The 20,518-nt window shown below is 36.7% G+C and overlaps 3 protein-coding genes across 4 annotated transcripts in view; all 3 read left to right on the top strand.

Annotated features, from left to right (window-relative positions):
- Positions 1-20,518, top strand: part of LOC127786488 (autophagy-related protein 9) — a gene marked incomplete in the record, with an annotated part of 1,007,132 nt that overhangs the window by 369,353 nt on the left and 617,261 nt on the right.
- LOC127786518 (ammonium transporter 2 member 5-like) lies at positions 5,333-7,107 on the top strand. Its single transcript, XM_052313972.1, has 3 exons — positions 5,333-5,924; positions 6,001-6,286; positions 6,376-7,107. The coding sequence occupies exons 1-3, from the start codon at positions 5,385-5,387 to the stop codon at positions 6,879-6,881; spliced, it is 1,332 nt and encodes a 443-aa protein (XP_052169932.1). The 5' UTR covers positions 5,333-5,384; the 3' UTR covers positions 6,882-7,107.
- Positions 13,835-17,464, top strand: LOC127786489 (protein LONGIFOLIA 1). Of its 2 annotated transcripts, XM_052313918.1 has the most exons (5): positions 13,836-14,217; positions 14,328-14,877; positions 14,962-15,866; positions 15,970-16,156; positions 16,677-17,463. In XM_052313918.1, exons 1-5 carry the CDS (start codon positions 14,068-14,070, stop codon positions 17,261-17,263), a joined length of 2,379 nt encoding a protein of 792 aa, XP_052169878.1. In that variant the 5' UTR covers positions 13,836-14,067; the 3' UTR covers positions 17,264-17,463. The 2 variants fall into 2 exon arrangements, with proteins under 2 accessions (XP_052169877.1, XP_052169878.1); XM_052313917.1 differs by having other exon boundaries at positions 13,835-14,217; positions 14,328-15,866; positions 16,677-17,464.

Raw genomic sequence — 20,518 nt, 5'->3', positions numbered from 1 at the left:
ATGATTGATGACGGTATTATTAATTATATACCACATATTTATTGTAAGAAGTGATAAAAAAAAAATAATGACACTTTATCTTTTTAATCTCTTATAATAAAAAGGTGTGCATATGACTGATGACATGACTTTTAATATTATTTAAACTCAAATGACTTATTTTATAAAACTTATTAAGTCTTACTCGAATGTCTAATTTTTTTCAACAATTTATTATTTTATGGAATGCTTATTTAAATATCCAAAGTAAATTCCTAATATATCTAAATCTCTCCATGAACTATCTTCTTTTGAAAGACATACTTAGATGTCATCTCTCAAGTATCTAAATCAAAGTCTATCTCTCACAATACCTTGTTCATAAGTTTTAATTAAAATTTTCATATATTTGAAAAAAATATAAGTACAATTAAAAAAAATGATTCTAAACAAGGGCAGATCCAGGAGAGATCTAAGAGAAAGACTAAAACTTCAATTTCAGTGTCTTTGAGTGTGTATATATATATAAATATTTTGGTTGGAGGCTGGCACGGGCTTCTTGAATCTGTCACTGATTCTAAACACTTTCTCGTAAAATTTCATAATGTTCAAAATATAATATATTATTGATTATTTATAATTGATAAAATGAGGTGGTTCACATTTTTCTCTTATAATCGTTTTTGAAATTGAGGATTATAAAATAAGGCTTCTATAGAGACTTAAGACTCGATGAATATTTTCAATTCTCTCAAAGTAAAAGCATGTTATTGAGGTTGAGGCATCCAAAGAGATCTTTTTTTGCACTTTTGTTTTATTTTTTTATTATTATATTTAAAGCCTTGCTAGTAGTAGGTTTTTTTACCCTATTTTGCAAGGGACTTGTTATTAACTATAGGAAAATTCTATTCGTACCCACGTTTTTGCTCTTCATAGTTATTAAAAATTTATTTTTATATTTTTACTTTTTGTAGCCAATTTAATAACACTTTGCAACCAATACTTTCTAAAAATACCCTCTTCGATACAGCCATAGCCATTCACACACATTCATCTCTATAACACATATTCAAATCTCAATAATTTTGATCCACAAATACAAGTTTCACGAGATAATTTTACAAAATCAAAAACACATATATACATACAAACACATATATATATAATGCTGACACACATAGATATATATTCTATTCGCCAACTTTCTCTCTCATCAGCAGTCATACGTGGCTACCCAAACACAACAAAAATTCACAATGGGAGAACACAAAAAAAATAGATGAAAATAAATATTGATCAGACACTATATATATATATGTGTGTGTGTGTGTGTTTGTTTGTATATGCATGTCTATTGTTTTATTGGTATATTTTTATCTATTTTTTTAATTTTTACAGCATCAGATCTGGTATTTTTTGTTGTATTTCGATATGAATAGATGGGTGACGGGTAATTAATTGAGAGAGAAAGTGAGTGTGAGGGTAAAAATGAGTTTTTAAAAGAGAATATTTTAGCCATATTAAAATATAGCTAAAAAAAGTAAAAATGTAATTCCCTTTAACTATAAGAAGGTTTTTCCTAGTTTGATAAGGGATTTGTCTCCATTTCTAGTTAACCCTCAATCTTTATGTTAAAAATAAAGGAAATAAGCTTGAAAGAGTTAAAATCTCTATAAACTTTTTATATTCTGGATGACGTATGCATTCTATTTTTATATTAGACAATTATTTTAAATTATTGTAAAATCATTTTAAATTAAATTTACAAATTGAGTCAAATTTTCTTTAAATAAAAAAGGTCTATTTAAATTAAAATTATTTATTCAACGACGACTCTAACCTAAAGCGCACGAATCCCCAATGTTGAATGAAAAATTAAGATAACAAATGAATAAATGATTTTTTTAAATTTAAATTAAATAGATATAGGTATTCAATATATTAAAGGTAAATAACAAAAAAACAAACATTTTTGTGAATTTGTAGATTTATCTAAATATTTTAATCTTGATAATTGTATTTTAATTGGCTTAGTTAAGTGCAATTTTATCTAACATGTGAAATCAATTTGGGAGACATTTTGTCGTTACTAATGTGGCATGACATCTATCATAAAAAAAAAATTATGAGTGGAATCAACATGTATATGTATAAAAAAATAAAAAATATATATATGTGTGTGTCTTTTTTTTTTGTTAACATACCATCACGAGTGTCCCATGTTGTTCAACCTCACGATACTAGTAGAAAATGTAAATTAAATAACTCAATGGCAAGTTCAATCCCTAGTCTCGTTGCAAACGTGAGGGTGACAAACAGTTTCAACTTTCAGGATCACTTTGATTGCTGAGCTTCCCCCTAATCAAGGCTCGAACATTGAACTTGAGAGCCCAAAGAGCAACACCCCAGAGTGTACTTCATTTGTCAACGGAGTCATACCTTGTGGGTCTCATTCATATGTATACATGTGGATCCTATTCATATATATATATTTTATGATAAATAACTTGTCATGTTAATAATAACACATGCTTCTCAAATTAATATTAGAAGTTAGATAAAATTATATTTAATTGAGATATAATTGCTAAAAGTAAAACATTTAGATAAATTTATAAATTCACGGAAAGGTTTGAGTTATTTTTTTTACTATTTGCTTGTATATCAATTATATGGAGATGGAGATAGAAACTAAATACTATTTGCCCCCAAGACATAAGTCTAGTGATCGTGCAAGTGATATGAGAGTGTCAATCTGGTAGGTCATGAGTTCGATCCTCACCCTATATAGTGAGACAAAATCTCACATCTATAATTTACTTCTTCTATCATAATTGAGAACACCAACGCTAAGATTGCGTAAGGATGGACATCCTTAAAACACTACTGTGAATAGTGAATAGATGTATGAGGACTTCTGGGTATTGAATATATATTAATTATATGGAGATGTAGGGTTAACAAACCGGGCTAGATCCATATAATGGACTCACCCGGACATCAGCGCAAGTTTTTTTTGGGTACTATTTTAATCACCAAAAAAATAAACACACCAAGAATTTGCAATCTAAAATGTAATAAAAAAATTGAAAATATCTTTTATTTAACAATTTCCAAAGTCCTTGGAAATTAATTCAAGAGGACATGAAATGGACGCCCAAGCCCGGTTCGAAAATGGGCCGGACCTCGAGCAGATGGCTTCACTAAAAATTAATTTACAAAATATATTATTAAATAAATGAATAAAATTAATATTAATTAAATAATAAATATAACTTATAAATAATTAATGGTGTTGTTGCATAGATACAACAATAAATTTATTTGACTAGAAACATTGTTGTCAACCCGCCTAATCTTATAAAAAAAAAACAGTCAGAAGGTGCTGAAAGATTCTCGGACAAACACTCTGATATTTAAATCAAATATTAAAAATAATAAAAATTATATTAAAACCAATATCAGAGACATACATTTTTTTTTTTTTATAATAAGTGTCTACTTATTTATTAGAGGAGTATAGAGTAATCTTAATTAATTCAAAATTAAAATTATTGTAAATAGCATTTATCTTAATTTTTCATAATCTTATTAAAATTAGGATTATTGCAATAACGTTTACCTTAATTTTTCATAATTTATGTGGGATTAGGATTTGTAGATCCTTTACAGTATGACCATTCAAGAGGGGGTGAATTTAATGATTAATTTTCTTGATAATTTATTTAATTAAAATTTTTGTTATTTAATTGTAAACAAATTAATATTTTATAACTATGTATATGTGAGTTTGAAATTAATAAATTGCAAGTCTTGCGTCTCTTTGATGGATGTGTAATGTTGCTTCAAGAGCCTTATATTGTTTGATTTTTTGCTTGAGAAAGTTTGGAAGCTTGCGGGTGTTTTAGATGTAAAAAATGAGCAATTAATTGATCTCCAACATGAGTTTGACACTATTTATAACCATTTTAAAAAATACTATTCACAACGGTCCGATCACTATTCACAAGAGTTGGATCATTGTTCATTATTCATCTTCAAATAACTTTATAACATCATAGTTTAAAATACTGTGATATTGCTCATGAAACTCATGATGGCTGTTACGTACTATTTCTGGTGCTTCACAATATTTCTATATATTCAGTATTTTTTGGTTATCATTCGTCATGTTTATGTTTATACGGATTATTATGTTTGAATAATTTCTCTTATTGATTATATTTTTATTCTCTCCGTTATCAAAGTCTCTTTTGATTATGACAAAAAATAGGAGAATAATGAGATTTTATGAAATGAGAGAAGGATATTATTTATGAGAGTTACAATATATCTTGTTTATGGGGGAGTAGAATGTATGAGAATATATATATATATATATTTTGTGAGAGAGTGAGAGATTTTGTATGTGAAGAAACTGCGTGTATAAAAGATAGGTAATCAGGTTTGGTTTCTTAAAATTTTTTGAAAAATATTTTATCTATTAATTTATAAGTTAAACGTAAAATATTTTATTTACTTATACTATTAATATTTTTGAAAGGGAAACATATAGTATAATATTAAAGGGAAACATATTTTATTTAATTTGCTTATTCTTAGATTCCTAAGAGTTCCTTTGGAAGTATCAGAGAATGGATGCACTGAGACTCCGGCGGAATTCCCGATGGCTTCCACTTTTCTCCAGCCCTGGGATTCTCAGCCCAAACCGGCCGAATATCCCCATCCATATAAAATGACTTTTCTCTCCTCAAAATTAAAGCCCCTGGATGGGTAAAATCAGTCATTTTTGTATAATCTGGGCTGGTTTTTAAAAATCCAAACAGTCCAGGCCTCAGACATCACAGGCCCAGGACGCGGCCCAGCCCAAAATTCTATACTTTAAGCTTTTTCTTAATGAGTAGAAAGGTTTGGTTAGCATCTATGTTACACGAAAATATTTTATAAGAGTCTTTTTTTATTTTAAAAATATTTTTTATTTTCGTTTCAAATCTTATTTATGTCTATTTTTTAAAAAAAATGTTTGTTTCCACATTTCTGTTTCTTATCCAAAATATTTCCTATTTTCATTTCTGTTTTTATGCAACATAAGGTATCGTGGCTTACAAGAAGGAGTTTGATATTTAAATTTGTAAGTATTTTTGGAAAAGAAGGTTTTTTATGACAAATATTTTAAGTGTTTATTATAATTTTAATTAACTTACTTTTATATAAAATTTTAATTTTATTTATATATAATTTTAAATTTCACAACTTTAAAATTAAAAGTTAATTATAATATTTATTTTCCCAATCGTGTATATATACACATGCACACAAACGTGGGAGCTCAGTGAGAGAGTTACGAGATGGATCCAAGCGAGCTACCCGTGAATCTGTGGCCCGACAGTACCAACCCGAGATGGATGAACAAAGGCGACAACGCATGGCAGCTCACGGCCGCGACGCTGGTGGGGCTCCAGAGTGTTCCGGGGCTGGTCATCCTCTACGGCAGCATCGTCAAGAAGAAATGGGCCGTGAACTCCGCCTTCATGGCGCTCTACGCCTTCGCGGCGGTGCTCGTTTGCTGGGTCGGCTGGGGCAACCGGATGTCCTTTGGCAGCAGCTTCATCCACATCCTCGGCCAGCCCGACGTCGCCCTCGACCAGAAGTTCCTGCTCCAGCCAGCGTTTATGGGGATGTTCCCGACCGCCACGATGGTGTACTTCCAGTTCGTTTTCGCGGCGATCACGCTGATTCTCATCGCCGGCGCTGTGCTTGGCCGGATGAATTTCCTGGCCTGGATGCTGTTCGTACCGCTTTGGTTGACCTTCTCGTACACCTTCGGGGCGTATAGCCTGTGGTGCCCCGACGGCTGGTTGATGAAGCTGGGCGTCATTGATTACTCCGGCGGCTTCGTCGTCCACCTCTCCTCCGGCGTCGCTGGTTTCACCGCCGCTTATTGGGTAAGTAAGTACTTCACAGTTTAATTAAATCGAATTCAAAGAGGAACTAAAACTACTGTTGTTTATGATGGTGAAGGTGGGACCGAGATCGAACAAGGATCGAGAGAGGTTTCCGCCGAACAACATAATACTGATGCTGGGAGGCGCGGGGCTGCTGTGGATGGGGTGGACTGGATTCAACGGCGGCGATCCTTTTGTCGCCAGCGTCGACGCATCTCTCGCCGTCCTCAACACCCACGTGTGCGCCGCCACCAGCTTGCTCACGTGGCTGCTTCTCGACATTCTCTTCTTCGACAAGCCCTCTGTCATCGGCGCCACCCAGGGCATGATCACCGGCCTCGTCTGCATCACTCCCGCCGCCGGTAACCCCATCTTCAAAACCCATAAATATTCAAACATTATAATCGATGACAAAACATCTGACATCTAATTGATCGATTGTTTTGAACAGGAGTGGTGCAGGGCTGGGCCGCCATCGTGATGGGGCTAGCGTCGGGGAGCCTGCCGTGGTTCACGATGATGGTACTACACAAGAAGATACGATTGCTGAAGCAAGTCGACGACACGATGGCGGTGTTCCACACGCACGCGGTGGCCGGTAGCCTTGGCGGTATCCTCGCCGGATGCTTCGCCGATCCCAAGCTCTGCCGGCTGTTTTACGCGGTCCAGGACTGGAAGCGGTACACGGGTCTTTTCTACGGGTGGCACAACGGCGACACCACGGCGGGGTTCCGGCAGCTGGGAGTTCAGCTGATCGGAATCGCGTTCGTCGTGGGGTGGAACGTGGCGATGACAAGCTTGATCTGTGTGTTGATCGGGATGATCGTGCCGCTGAGATTGTCGGAAGAAGAGCTTAGAATTGGGGATTACGCCGTTCATGGCGAGGAGGCCTATGCTCTGTGGGGCGACGGCGAGAAGTTTGAGCATTCCAAGCTCAGCTCAACTCCATGGGCCTGAGAAATTCTTTGCTAATGGGCCCAGAGTGCAATGGACTGCCCAAAATCAGCTGTAAATGTTTAGGGGGTATTCTGGATTTGGGTCTGAGAAGGCTTGGTGGGCCTAGCAAGCCCATGTTGGCCACATAGCAAATCTCAGAACAGAGTCTGGGTTGGGCCGAAGCGTGGCTCGAGATAAAGAAAGTAGAAGGAATCAAAAGAAGAAAAAAAAGGGTAAATTACCCCCAGATCTAAGTGGTTTGAGTTATTTACAAGGAAGGTTTTTATAGTTTAAAAATGTTTTGTTTTTGAAAAATATTAGAAACTTGTTTTCCATATTAAAATACGTTTCTATTTTACGACCATATTAAAGATAAAAGTAATTATATTTTTACTGTTTCACGATGATATTAGAAACAAAATTAATTTGTGTTTATATTTGTTTAAATAGATGATATAATTTATCTATATATTTAATTAAATAATTATTTTATATATTTTTTATTAAAAAATATATCTACAAAAAGATTCTTATATTTTTTTATTTACTTGACTTTTTACATTTTTATTTTTCAATTTTTTTTTTAAAATTACCTCTTCTCTGATTCCGTTTCCGCAAAAGTTAGAATCTCTATGGCCACAACTCAAATCACATATGAAATGAATTTAAAATAAAAAACATAAAAAGATTAAATAATTGGAAAGAACAGTGCAGACAAGGAGGGGTGTGGCCAATCAGCCAATGGAGTTGAGAGTGAGACAGAAAGGGGCAAAAGGAATGTGAATCGAAGCAATAGTTTTTGTTTTCCCTTTGAATTAGATGAATAATTAAATAAGCAAGCTCCATGTTAGCCTAGCTTAGGATGACTGTAGACCAAGGTCCCCACCGGTGCAGCAGAGAGGAGCTAGCCTTAATTAATTAGAAAAGAAAATGGCACCTAAATCAGAGGGAAGCAGTAAAGAATCAGCCATGGATGTGGTTTAGGAGCAAACCCTAACGTCATCATCATAAACTATGTGTAGAGATGGTACAACGAATGCATTGACATTCCCACCTTGCAGATGCATAATAATAGCTAGCTAGGGATTAAGTTGGTGGAGATGATGAAAGCTCTGCAACAAAGTTATAAACATATATGGTTTGATTAAAGGAAATGGGTAGGCCATAGGCCATGTGAAAGGGGGCATGCATCGATGAGAGCAAGCAAGCAAGCCCATTGCTTTTGGCAGTTTGGGCAGCTACGCTCGCTTTCCCAAGCAAAGTGGCGAGCCATGCAAGAAGAAAAACCTTACTAAATTGGATTCAATATGCAACCAAGAACACTCTCCTTAACTTAAGTGACCGTTTAGCAATAATGGCTTGTTTAGTAACCCCGCTCCCCCTTCCATTGATTGTTATAAAAAAAATACTAAATGTTAGAATCACTAAAAAATACTATTTATATCGTTTGATCATACATAATTTAATGATTCATTTATGATATCAAGTATGATATAGAGCTATGACCTCACAGGCATAACTTAGCGGTTGAGACCGTACACGCGTTGATCTTAAAAAGTCTTGGATTTAGCCATTATATCGTTAATGCAGGCCCCATATTCAAATTTTGCTATTGGTTTCATGATTTAACCTTCTTATAGAAATTTTGAAATTGAGTTAGGGAGGCCAATACTAGAGATGTCACCTTTTGGTCCCAAAATATGATATAGAGCTTAGGAAACTAGTGAAATTTAAACTCGAGATTCCAAATTCCCCGAAGTTTGTTAAATACAGCTAAACTACGCACCGTTGGTCGGATCTCTCATCTCACCCACCGTCACTTTCACATTGCCTGCTCTTCCCGCTCGCGCTAGCCTAGGAGAATGCACCTCATCATTCACATGCATGCCCACCAGAGCCTCCATACCGTTCCCTCATGGCTCTCGGACATGGAGGTTCTTTTCTCTCATTGAAAGCTATTGAAGCCTTGGTTGCATACTTTAGCATCTCTGCAACTCTCTCCCTCAGATCCGAATTTAAAGAAATAATTAGATAATGGTGATATATATACATATATATATAGGCAGTTTGTTGAATACTCTGACACTGTTTTCTGTACAAAAATATGCTATAACAAGGAATACAAGCCATTGTCGTATGTATTCCATTTTCCTTCTTGTGATAGATCCAGCTTCGCTCAACGAATCCCCATCTTGTGTTCGATGCAATTCCCCACAGAAGAATGGAGCTATGGATCAGGCATATGATATGCTGATAGATAGCATGTGCCTGCTTTTATCCCCTACTTACATTTTATGCTAATGTACTGATAGATGCTGTAGCATGTGCTTTGCTTTTATCCCCACCTTACATTGTTTTTGGAGGAGCCAATGACATGTGCATGTGTTTGGTGATCCCTAATTTTGCTTGCTTTCTCAGTCATGCATCCTCAGCAGCAACATCATCAACTTCTTTTTTTTTTTTAATTTTACTTTAAGGGTTTGTTTGTTTCGCCTTTGATTTCTTAAAAGCTAAAAACTCTTTTATAACCATATTTTTTTTATATTATTATATCAAACGCTTTGTACACTTTTCATAAACAAATTTCTCAAAGGTATTGCTTAGTCTAAGTTTCGGTTTTACTTTAAACTAAATCAAATTAAATGAACTCTTAAACATCACTTATTAGTAAAAAAAAAAATAAGTGACGTTATCTCCAATCGCTTGAGTAGAAATGAATCAAGCCGATAAAGTGACCACCAAATTCTTTTTAAATTAATAATTATTTAAATATGATAAATTAATGAACCCGATTTCCCTATCCTTGCCTATTGGTGCCTCAAAGTGGATATTAACCGACCTATTGAGTCACTTAACCATTAGAAAAGAAAAGGGTTTTCTTTTTTTGGGCTAAGGGATAGGGTTTCCCCATGAGGGAGGGAGGGAGGAACGAATCACATCTCTTCTTCATGATTGGGTCAACATTTCCCAAACCAATTTCAGCCCAATCAACCACCCTGGTGATTAAAAAAATGAAGCCTTGTTTGGGCGTATGAAACTAGCTTTTGGGGGGTTACACTTCCCCTCGCCAGTTCCCAAATTAACAATTAACAAGTACTAGTACCCTCCATTATTAAAAAACAAACAAAAGGCAGCTAAGTGCAGAGGAATGTGAATTCCTGTAGAGAGATTATGATAATGGGGAATAATGGCAGAGTGAATAGGAGAGGAGAGGGGCTAACCAGCTTTGGATTGGAAACTGTGCTTGGGATCTTTACTCATTCAAATAACCAGGACATGGGGACTCGGGGAAAAAGCAAGCCAGGCCCACTAATTTTTTCACTTCATTGAAGAGTTCTACAGTTTCTAGTCAGATCAAATGAATGGGGAGAGACAGAATTAATTATAGGTGGGAGTGAGAGGGGCCTGCAGTTCTGAAATGCATGTGGGTTAACGGAGCAGAGTTTTTTCTTTTATTTTTTTTATTACATTTATAATCATTATTTTTAAAATTTTTAACTTTGCTTCTTGGTGAATCATACTTATAGTAATATTTGTTAATTAATATATAAATTAAATAAATAAAATATAAAAATTATTTTTGATAAAATTACTTTTTATTAAATTTATCTGATTATCTTTAAAAAAAGGCCACACGACTTCTTATATGATATTATCAAGATAAATTTATTTTGATTTTATAGATAAAAAAATTATCTATATGTATCTAAATACATTTTAAAAAAAATTAACAAATAATTGACAAAAATATTAGAATTTTTTGTATCTTTATCTTGATTTTTATATATCTTAATTCGAAAAGTATCCTAATATTATCTTGATATATAAAAAATAATTACAATTTCTTGTAAAGAACTTAAGGTTTTAATTTTAAATTTTTTAAAAAAAATTATTTATTTATATAATATGAGAAGAAAAAGGAAAACGGAGAGATGTTAGTATTGGGAAATATATACAATAATATATATATGTACGTATATATAAAATAGAGGGGAGAACGTAGGAGCATTTATAGAGGGGAATAGGGCCACATGGAGCCCAGTGGAGCGATGGTATTTTTTTTTGTCTTAAAAGACAGAACACATGGGTTGGGAGTCCTCCGCTCCGTGCCCTGTTATACTGGAATCCACTTATCCCAAACCAAAACAAAAGCCTCCTCTGCCGCCTTATGTGGCCGTAGACAGTAGTAGCAGACCCCGCAAAAAGGTCTGTTTGGCAAGCGCGAAAATGGGCTTATGATTAAAGTTGCCGCAGACCATCCAATATCCGTAATAACCAAGATATTCTTATCGTTCTGGTATTTGTCCAAAATGGCTACTTGTCTTTGGCTGGGGCTCTTCACTCCTCAGACGCAGAGAACACCGTTACTTGTTTTCTGAATTTTTTTCTAAATAGAAAATATAAACTCTATTTTTTTTTTTAAATTCCCACCTATCATTAAAATATATTATCCACAAACTACTTCTAAGTGTTTTATTCACAAAAGCATACAATATTCATAATGTTTTAAATGGATGACTCTTATGACGGTCATTACCTACCTAACAAATATTATTGGTATTTTATAAATTCCTAAAATTGTGGAAAAATCAAATTTATACTCAATATTATAGATATTATCTTATTAACAATATTATATGACAAATTGATGGTATAGCCTTATCTATCTAATTTATTTACAATTTTAAATATAATAAATTGCTATGACTAAACTTTTAGCATAAGCCAAATCAAAGTGTATAGATGGTATTGATTTTATAACAATTATAACATAAGTTTGAATTTTTAACATTACAATAATATTAATAACAAAATGATATTACGAAACCATAATAACTGAGCACATTTTCTAGTTTTGAAGATAAAAAAAATAAAAAATACTTTTCCACATCCAAATATTAAATCAGTGTATGAAACAGTCCACAAAGGTCAAAATGGAGGCTGCGTGATGAGTAATCAGTGATCACGGAGCCCTCTTGGGGTTTAACGTTTACTTAAACACGTGAAACTCAATAATAACAAGATATAGGACGGAAGCAACTGCGCCTTCTTGATTTAGCAAATTTCTTGAATTTTTCAACCAGTGTGGAGACCAAGATACTCAAATCAATGAACTCACATGGCACGTAAATTTTCTCAATTCAGTCAGTTATACATATAGTTTATGCCTTAGGAAGAGTGATTTGATCTGAGATATAATTGTCGATACATATAATGTATCGTAATACATGCCATACCAACTTCTCTGTTTAGATTTATGTTATCAGAACAAAAGGGTAATGATGGGTATTCATCAAATCTAATCTGCACATTAAATTTTTTTTCTTAATGACTCCAAAACAAGATAAAAAAATCTTAATGGGGTGAGTACAGAGCAAAAATAAAAAAATTCGTGAGTAGGAGCAGGTAGAGTATTCCTAACCCATTCTTGAACGAATATGTTTTTAAATATTTTTATTTTTTATTATGTTTAATAGTCTCATTTTTTTAAGTAAATAGATGTATAGCGATTAATACCTTAAATAGATATATCCGTAGTAAATATATGAAATTAAATCGACAAAATGGGAAACAAAACGAAATTGGCAAATACATCTCACCATTACTCGCGAGAGTAACGCCCACTTAAAGAAGGGGATGAATCTATCAAGTTGCTAAAAATAAAGAGTGGGAAGAGGAACCCAAGAAGATCTAAATAGGATTACTTTAGGAGTAAAGCCTAATGCACTGATTTTATAACCAAAAAAAAGCCACTCACTACAATCTGTTGCGTGAAATGCAAGCCCCTGATTGCGGAGCGAGTTGCATAATTAAACTATTTGTCTCAAATTCGAAACAGACCACGAACAATATTCCACTCGCTGTGTGCCTAAACAGTCCAAGAACTGGCGGCCATAGTGGAGGGACGGATGATTCACATCCTTGCTGGGTTTTTGCTTACAGCTATGAAGAAAATGAATGAAAATTCTGTGCGCCAAGAATGAAAATGCAAACAGATTAGGTTCAGATATAACGCATCGACAAGGATGCGCCAGAAGACAATATTCCTAGGAGCGGTGGATAATCTCGTAAGAGGATCCGTTTTACCAACTTACGGAGACCACACTTGGAATAAAGGCATTTCCATCCTTTTTCTATTTGACAAATTCCGGGTCACTTTCACCATTAGAACCTGCCATGCTTGTGGCCCACCAGCCTGACGAGGTCTCATTGTAACCTGAGAAACTTGGCCAATTGGGTGGCGAGCTCTATTTTACAAATATTTGGTCAAGGGGGGTCTCATCCGCCACACACTAGAGAAATTGCAAGGAAAAAGAGAATTTGAGGTGAGCAATTGGAAGGAGGGTTGTAGAATTAAAAAATGTGAAGAGCTCGGATAGGCTAAAAGTTGAAACAAATAAACAGGAGCGAGGTCTTCAAATTCTATTTTCAGTTTAGCTTAAAATTCAGTGACCAAATTCCAAGTGCTCTAGGATTGGAAAAAGATGGGCTATTTTCCAAGCTCACGGGCAAGTTTTACCAAATATCACCGAAGTCTGGTAAAAGCAAGCCTAGCCATTACTGGGCTCTCAACTTCCCCTCGTGATAAGCGTAACGCAAACGCACTATACCCGTAAGTTCGGGCGGCCTTAAATTGTTTCATAAGAGGCCCACAACAACCCCACCCGATGATCAGCTGGCCATCAGAACATTCATTCACCTAACAGTGAGGGAATCGTTTTTACCAGTTCCAGATGAGTAACAAGAAGCGCTATTCATAAGGGGGGTAGAACAGTAAATCTGGAGCGAAGAGTCGTCGTTCAAACTTTCGCAAATCAAGGAAGCGGGCGACTGACACGTAGAGCATTACCCACGGATGCGAACCAGGCCGGTACGGGGAGGGGGGCCTAATTGTCATTTCAACCAGCAGTAGTGACTTGTTTGGCATTTCGTCAAAAGAAGAGGGCAAGGCTCATCCTTTTGTCCAGCCTATCGCTCCACTTACTTCGTCGCCCCTTTTAAAGAGAACAGAGAGCGGGAGTTGCAGACCCAACAAAAGCTTTACACGAGAGAGAGAGAGAGAGTGTGTGTGTGTGAGAGTGGGGGGGAGAGTGGTGGAGATTCGTGTCAATGTGACGTTAAGCTCCGATTGAGAGAGAGAGAGAGAGAGAGAGAGAGAGAAGGGGGGAGAGGAAGCTTACCGGAAAGTGACGAACCGTGCGGGAAAATGACGACGGGGATAATACACGACCAGAATCTGGAAAAGCAGATTGAGAAGCAGATGGGTTGTATGGCTGGTTTCTTCCAACTATTCGATCGTCACCAGATTTTGGCTGGGAAAAGGCTATGCTCCACGAAGCGCCTAACTTCCACCGCGGTGCGTTTCCAGTTTACATTTCTTGTTCTTCCGTTAATTCCGTTTACTTTTCCGACGATATCAAATTAGAACGGAAGTATTTTTCTGACTCTAATTTGTTCGGTTTATAGGCTGTTGATTCCACGGCAGAGTCGGAGAAGTCCAATGGGTCGCTTGCGGTTTCGGTAGAAACGGAAAAGCCACAGCAAACAAGACCAATCGCGTCGCCGAGTCCAGATCGTATGAAAGCTTCTCCGCTGGTGGAGCCTCGATCTCCGGCGGCGGAGGTCGTAACGTCAGCAGAAAAGACGGGTAAATCGCCGCTTCCTCTTCCGGTTTTTGAGTTCAAGGAGGGGACGAGGTCATCCTGGAAGTTCAGCAAAGAAGCGCCGAGGCTTTCTTTGGACAGCAGAGCAACTGTCGATGCAAAGGGAAGTCTTTACCCGAGGGAGATCCGAACAAATGCCGCCACACCATCGGTGAATCGACGTGAGAACTTCGACGACGGAGCTACAGTCGATGGTGACGACAAGCGTCGATCTCCGAGTGTCATTGCGCGGCTAATGGGCCTTGAGCGATTACCAGAATCAAGTGCAGAACCTATGAAGAAGGCGGAGCTGCGGAGATCTGCATCGGAGTCTAGAGTTTCAAGGGATCTATTTCCGAATCGTTTCATTGACGGTAATAATTTCCAGCTAAAGCAACCGATCCAATCTCATAATGTTGGGAGTAACATTTCGAGCAATGTGTTGCGAGACAATGCAGGGATTGAAAGCACCAGCAACTCGTTCAATCTTAGACCACTCGATACAAAGGAATATTCAGGCAGAAATGCGAGGACTGAACCGCCGAAGCCTTCTTATAGGACCGCAGGGTCATCGACATGGAAATCGTCTCAGCAGCGGAAGAGTTTCTTTGATTCAGAGGACTTATTTCCCGAGCCAAAGCAGACAGTATCAATCTTTGGAGAGATTGAGAAGAGACTAAAGATGAGAGGTATCGACGAGCCAACCAAGGATCTCGAGACCTTGAAGCAGATCCTGGAGGCTCTGCAACTCAAAGGACTTCTACATTCTAAGAAGTCTTCAGAACATGTCAGACAAAGAAACTTCGTATATGAGCAGAGCTTCTCGTCGGACGAATCACCGATCGTCGTCATCAAACCCTCGAGATTACCAGTTTTGCCCATCAACCGAAGCTTTATGAACGACTCTTCTCCAGCAATTGTCAGAAACAGAGCCAGTGTCCGCCGGAATCTCAGCAACACCATCGACAACCTCCCATCAGTTAGTCCACGGCGGGAACGGCCGGAGATCAATCGGAACGAACGGAATCAATTAAGAGCGAGAAATTCGAGCTCGCCGACTCGGAGGGAGAATAATGCTAAGAGTCCGAATTCACCAGGGAGAAGACGACCATTAAGCGTTGAGACTCAAAGAAAAGCCAGCGAGTCCATTGAGCAGAGAAGAGCATCTCCTGTTCATTCCCCAAAATTCAGCCCGAGGAGGTGCGGATCAGATCAAACCATCGCTTCTCGATCACCGCGGAACAGGAAACCAGTGGTTGACATTGATCCTAAGGATAAGATTACCATTCCTATGGTTGGAGAGGATGAATTATCCTCCATTTCCGAAGGCAGCGTCAGTACATCTTCTCAAACCGATACAGAGGTACACGGGGTCAACTTCCTTCTCTTCTAAGCTACACTCAATTTGCATTATTGTTTGTATTTTACCTTTTCCGCCTAATTTTTGTTAATATTTGTGGCTGAAGAGATCGAAAATGGAGGAATACAAAGGAGGGAGAACCCTGCTGGAGAGGTGCGACAAGCTGCTCCACAGCATTGCAGAGATGACCGGGACCGAGTTGCAACCGAGTCCCGTCTCTGTCCTTGACTCGTCCTTCTACAAGGACGAATCGTCTCCTTCACCTGTCAAGAAACGGACCATCGATTTCAAAGGTATAGCCCAACATTCAGTACCGTTCCGGTGATTACGTTTCTGATTTCCCTCCTGTGTTTACGGTTCGGGTTGTGAAGTGACCTCTTGGACCACACTATCCGATGATCGGATTTGTTTTTGCCAGATTTGTCACTGACGTGGTTTTGATCCATTTAGTCACTGCGACAGTGCCTCAGGGGAAGTGATTGGATGGAGGGGTATGAATAGGTTTGGAAATGAATCCGTCGTGTGCTTACGGCACTGTCACGTGGTTCTGAGCATGACCGCAGATGGTGTCAAGCTCATTGATTGAGCTGTAACTATCATCTTTAACGGAGTTATGTGTAGGAAGTGACCGAAACCCTACTCCCCTGCAAAATTAAGAAATTGCAGCCGTACTCACATAAGTTAGAGAACTATTTTTTACCAACACAGTAGTACGACGAACAATTGCATGCGTCAATCTATGCATAGCTGTTAGTTTTCTTTTTTTTGATTCGGTGACTGAATTGTGGTTTTGTTGAATGTTTACTACCTCAGATCAACTTGGCGAATTTGAAGAGGAAATCTGGAGCCCTGCGTTCTCGCCGATTCAATCGAAATGCGAAGAAAAATCCGATGATTGTGATTTGGACTACATCTGTGATATCCTTCGAGCTTCCAATTACCTTCCTGAAGACTCCGATGTATTCCTATTACTGGAGAAGCAACAGTACCTGAAAGGGAAAGACACCTCGAAAGTGTCCAGGCTCAAAAGGAAGCTGATATTCGACATCATCGCTGAAATTCTTGATCGGAACCGGCAATTGCCTCCGTGGAAAGTCCTTTCACGGCCTAATTCCAGCACTAGTCCGTCGCTGCCGCAGATTTGGTCCGAATTTCAAAGAATCCGGGAACGAGACGCCGCCGAGGACTTGTTCGACGTAATTTGCGGCGTTCTGCGGAAGGACTTGGCCGGCGACGCCTTCAACGGCTGGGAAGATTGCCCCGTGGAGATGTCCGAGGCCGTGCTGGACATCGAACGGCTGATATTCAAAGACCTTGTTGGCGAAACAATCCGAGATCTCGCTACAGTGGCCGCCAACTATACCACGGTCTCAGCGCCTCGCAGGAAATTGGTTTTCTGATCAATTTTCGCGCGCGCTCGAGCAATCTCATGTTTCCCCAATTAGCGATTGAATTTTATTTTATTTTATTTTATTTTTGGTTGTGATAAAACTTGGGAATCTGGTTTCGGGTGTTTTCCCAAGTTCTAACCAGAAAACAAGAAAAAATCTAGCGCCTGCTTTTATCAGTTTAAAAAGTGCATATATGCGTATACTTTCATCCGCAAATTAAGTAGAGTTCACGGATTACATGATATTTGATAATTAAGATATAGATTTAAAAAATGTGAAATATAAAAAGTATTTTGAATAAAAATATTTTTTATTGTGTTTATTAAATTTATTTAAAAAGAAATTATGTGGTTTTTTATTTTAAATTTTTTAGATAAATATATTTTATTCTCTTTAGGTAAATTATTTATAATCTTGATATAATTTTATTTTAATAAAAAAGGAAAGGAGTTTGATGACGAAAAATAAGGCCATGTTTGTTTGCACTTTCAATGGAGAGTTTAGTTCTTGCGGGTTTTAGCGGCTCTATGTTTCTGCCCAATGATTTCACCACCACTCTGCTCTCTGAAAGTGAGGGCCATCCCTGTCCCAGGCGGGCGCCTCCTCCTCCATGGCACGCCAGCCAGCTAGCGAGCCCACTTTTTTGATAATTGTGGAAGGCCAGGTGCTCGAGTTTTTGGTTGGTGTAAATTTTGTGATATTTTTTATAATGTCACGAGGTTTATTTGGCCCAATTTGTTAGGGCGCGTAATAAGATCAATATCGACGAATGTCTCATTTAAAATATTTATCTATATTCTGTTAGTTCTCAATAATAACATCTATAAGTTCGTTCACTTTGAATTGGATGATCACATAAACTCTGTAAAGAAACGACGTTAAACACACACACGCCAACCACCACTTTGGTGGTAGCTTGCCACGCACCTTGAATCATAATTATATATTTGGGGTCTTTTGTTTGGGACATAAGAGAATGTGAAACTAGGTTTTATTTGGTTGATGTAATTGGTAGTCGAGGATGGTTTAAATAGTAATATTACAGGGTCATGATGTACAACACCGATATCCATAAATGTGAGTGCAATTTTGTTCACCCCTTTAATGGGGTGAACATGACCCCCAATCCTTTGGGAGGTCAAATTTAACAGAGTGATTTGTTGTCTCCCTCTGTTAAATTTGACCCCAAAAGACTGGGGGTCATGCTCACCGCTTTAAAAGGGTAAACAAGATTGGGCGTTTGGCCAAAACAATAAAACTTATAATGGGTGAAAGTCAAATGGGGCAAGTACAGGCCAACTGTAAAATTGGCTGGTTTTGCTCAAATGTCACTTCCCTTCGTCCGTCTGTATTCCGTAGAAGCCTTTAGTTAGAAGTAGAGTAGGTGAAATAGGATTAATTAGAGTATTTATTTAGCTAGCACGGCTACTAAATGGATGAATAAATGCATGTTTTCCTTTTTCACATCCGCAACAGTTGGGGATGAGTGATGGGTTCACGTGAACGGTCCTCATCTAACCTGGATTGTACCGGCCAAATTAGCATCGCCCAATTCAAAAAGTCTAAAGATTGCTCGGGCCACGGCCTCATCTTGGCCCAACTTCAACTTGTGGCAACTATGATCATCATCATCAATGTGTAGTGGCACTCTTGCATCTATTATCAACTCTATCAATATTTACTATAAGTCCCGTCAGCATCACGTCTCCGTTAGAAAATTTTATCGGCGTCAAATATCACAATTCCATTACTCTGTGGCACCCAAGACAACCATACATATAAGGGGACTCTCTCCTTTTCTTTTTTATATAAATCACTCCCATCATTTTGTGGCACCCGAGATAAAAGTCTATTGATATGTTGTCATTTTAATCTTTTATTTATTTAAACATTAAAGTAGTTGTAGGTGTCACCCACCCCTTACTGTGTTGATTGTCAGAGTTCATTTTCTATCGATAGAAACTCACATTGACCATCACGTGCGATCATCCCAAAAGGAACATAACCCCATGAGATCACATCAAGTAACTTTAGGATGCAAGGGTGGGCTGATGAAGCAATGCTACAGCGTCCGTAATGTTGCTCACACCCGCAACAGTTGGGAGTTTCTTTCTTTCTTTCTTTATGACACAAATGCAAGTCGCGCTGTTGGGATGTCTTGTCAACATGATACGAACTTCTTTTAGAGTGTACGGACTAATAACAAAAAATAATATTTAAATACTTATATTTAACCCTTGCAATAACACTTTAGTTATTAATGTATTATTATTAAAAGATATATTATATTAATATAAAATTTTAATAAAAATATTAAATTTAAATATTTTATATTTATATTAATATGATACAACACAATAATATATAAATAACATCAAAAATATCAAAACTGAGTGTCAAAATAACAGTTCCCTTGTCTCATTTTGAACTTCCGTGATCATTCAATTTGCAAGTTGACAAAAGGAAACTTAGGAAAGGGGCGAACATAATTGATCAAAATGTTGAAATCCAAGAAAGATTGAATTGGATCGATTAAATAAATATAAAAATTAAATAAATTAAAAATTAAAAAAATAAATAAATATTAAAAATATTGAAATGGTTGGAAAACCAAAAAATGTAAAAAAAAAAAACCCAACAAAATTAAACAGAAATAACTGAATTTTTGATAAAAAAAAAGACGCTATTTGATAATTTTGATCATTTCAGTTATTTTAATTTTTTAAAAATAAAAATCGAATCAAATTGAAAAAATTAAAATTATCAAATTTAAAAATTAAATTAAACTGACACTTAATTTGAATCGAATTGACAATTTTAATCAATTAAGTTTGATTATTTTCATTAAATTAAGTGAGGTTGAGATAAAGATGATAAATGAGAAGGGATGATTTTGGCAAGTCTCCTATGGGGATTGATAACTTTATACGGTCTCTGTCACTTGTATTTTTTATTTTTATAAAAAAGATAAATTATAAATAAAATTTTTATTTTATTACATAAAATAATAAATTAAATCTATAATTTACTATTATAAATTTTAATTTATCGTAAGCTAACCAGTCAACTTGAGAGCTTTGGCCAGCCTCTCCTCATCTTGTCTTTTCCGGCCATTTTGCAGACCCTTTGCCCAAATTGGCGGCTCCAATGGGATGACATTAGTACATAAAATTTGTATAAATTTTTTAAATAAATCCACGTAACAAACGTCTTTTCGCATATGGTGATATGAAACATGATTTTGTATAAAAAAAATAACCACAA

The sequence above is a fragment of the Diospyros lotus genome, chromosome 12, assembly GCF_014633365.1.
Source record: "Diospyros lotus cultivar Yz01 chromosome 12, ASM1463336v1, whole genome shotgun sequence".
NCBI classification, from domain to species: domain Eukaryota; kingdom Viridiplantae; phylum Streptophyta; class Magnoliopsida; order Ericales; family Ebenaceae; genus Diospyros; species Diospyros lotus.
Note: the sequence above shows the minus strand (reverse complement) of the source record. Positions and strands in the feature narration are given on the sequence as shown.

Excerpts from the sequence above, each read along its gene's own strand:
- LOC127786518 (XM_052313972.1), top strand. The coding sequence starts at position 5,385 with ATGAACAAAGGCGACAACGCATGGCAGCTCACGGCCGCGACGCTGGTG. Across the intron at positions 5,925-6,000 it reads GTTTCACCGCCGCTTATTGG|GTGGGACCGAGATCGAACAA; the intron begins GTAAGTAAGTAC and ends ATGATGGTGAAG. Across the intron at positions 6,287-6,375 it reads CTGCATCACTCCCGCCGCCG|GAGTGGTGCAGGGCTGGGCC; the intron begins GTAACCCCATCT and ends TGTTTTGAACAG.
- LOC127786489 (XM_052313917.1), top strand. The coding sequence starts at position 14,068 with ATGACGACGGGGATAATACACGACCAGAATCTGGAAAAGCAGATTGAG. Across the intron at positions 15,867-15,969 it reads CTTCTCAAACCGATACAGAG|AGATCGAAAATGGAGGAATA; the intron begins GTACACGGGGTC and ends TTGTGGCTGAAG. Across the intron at positions 16,157-16,676 it reads ACGGACCATCGATTTCAAAG|ATCAACTTGGCGAATTTGAA; the intron begins GTATAGCCCAAC and ends TTACTACCTCAG.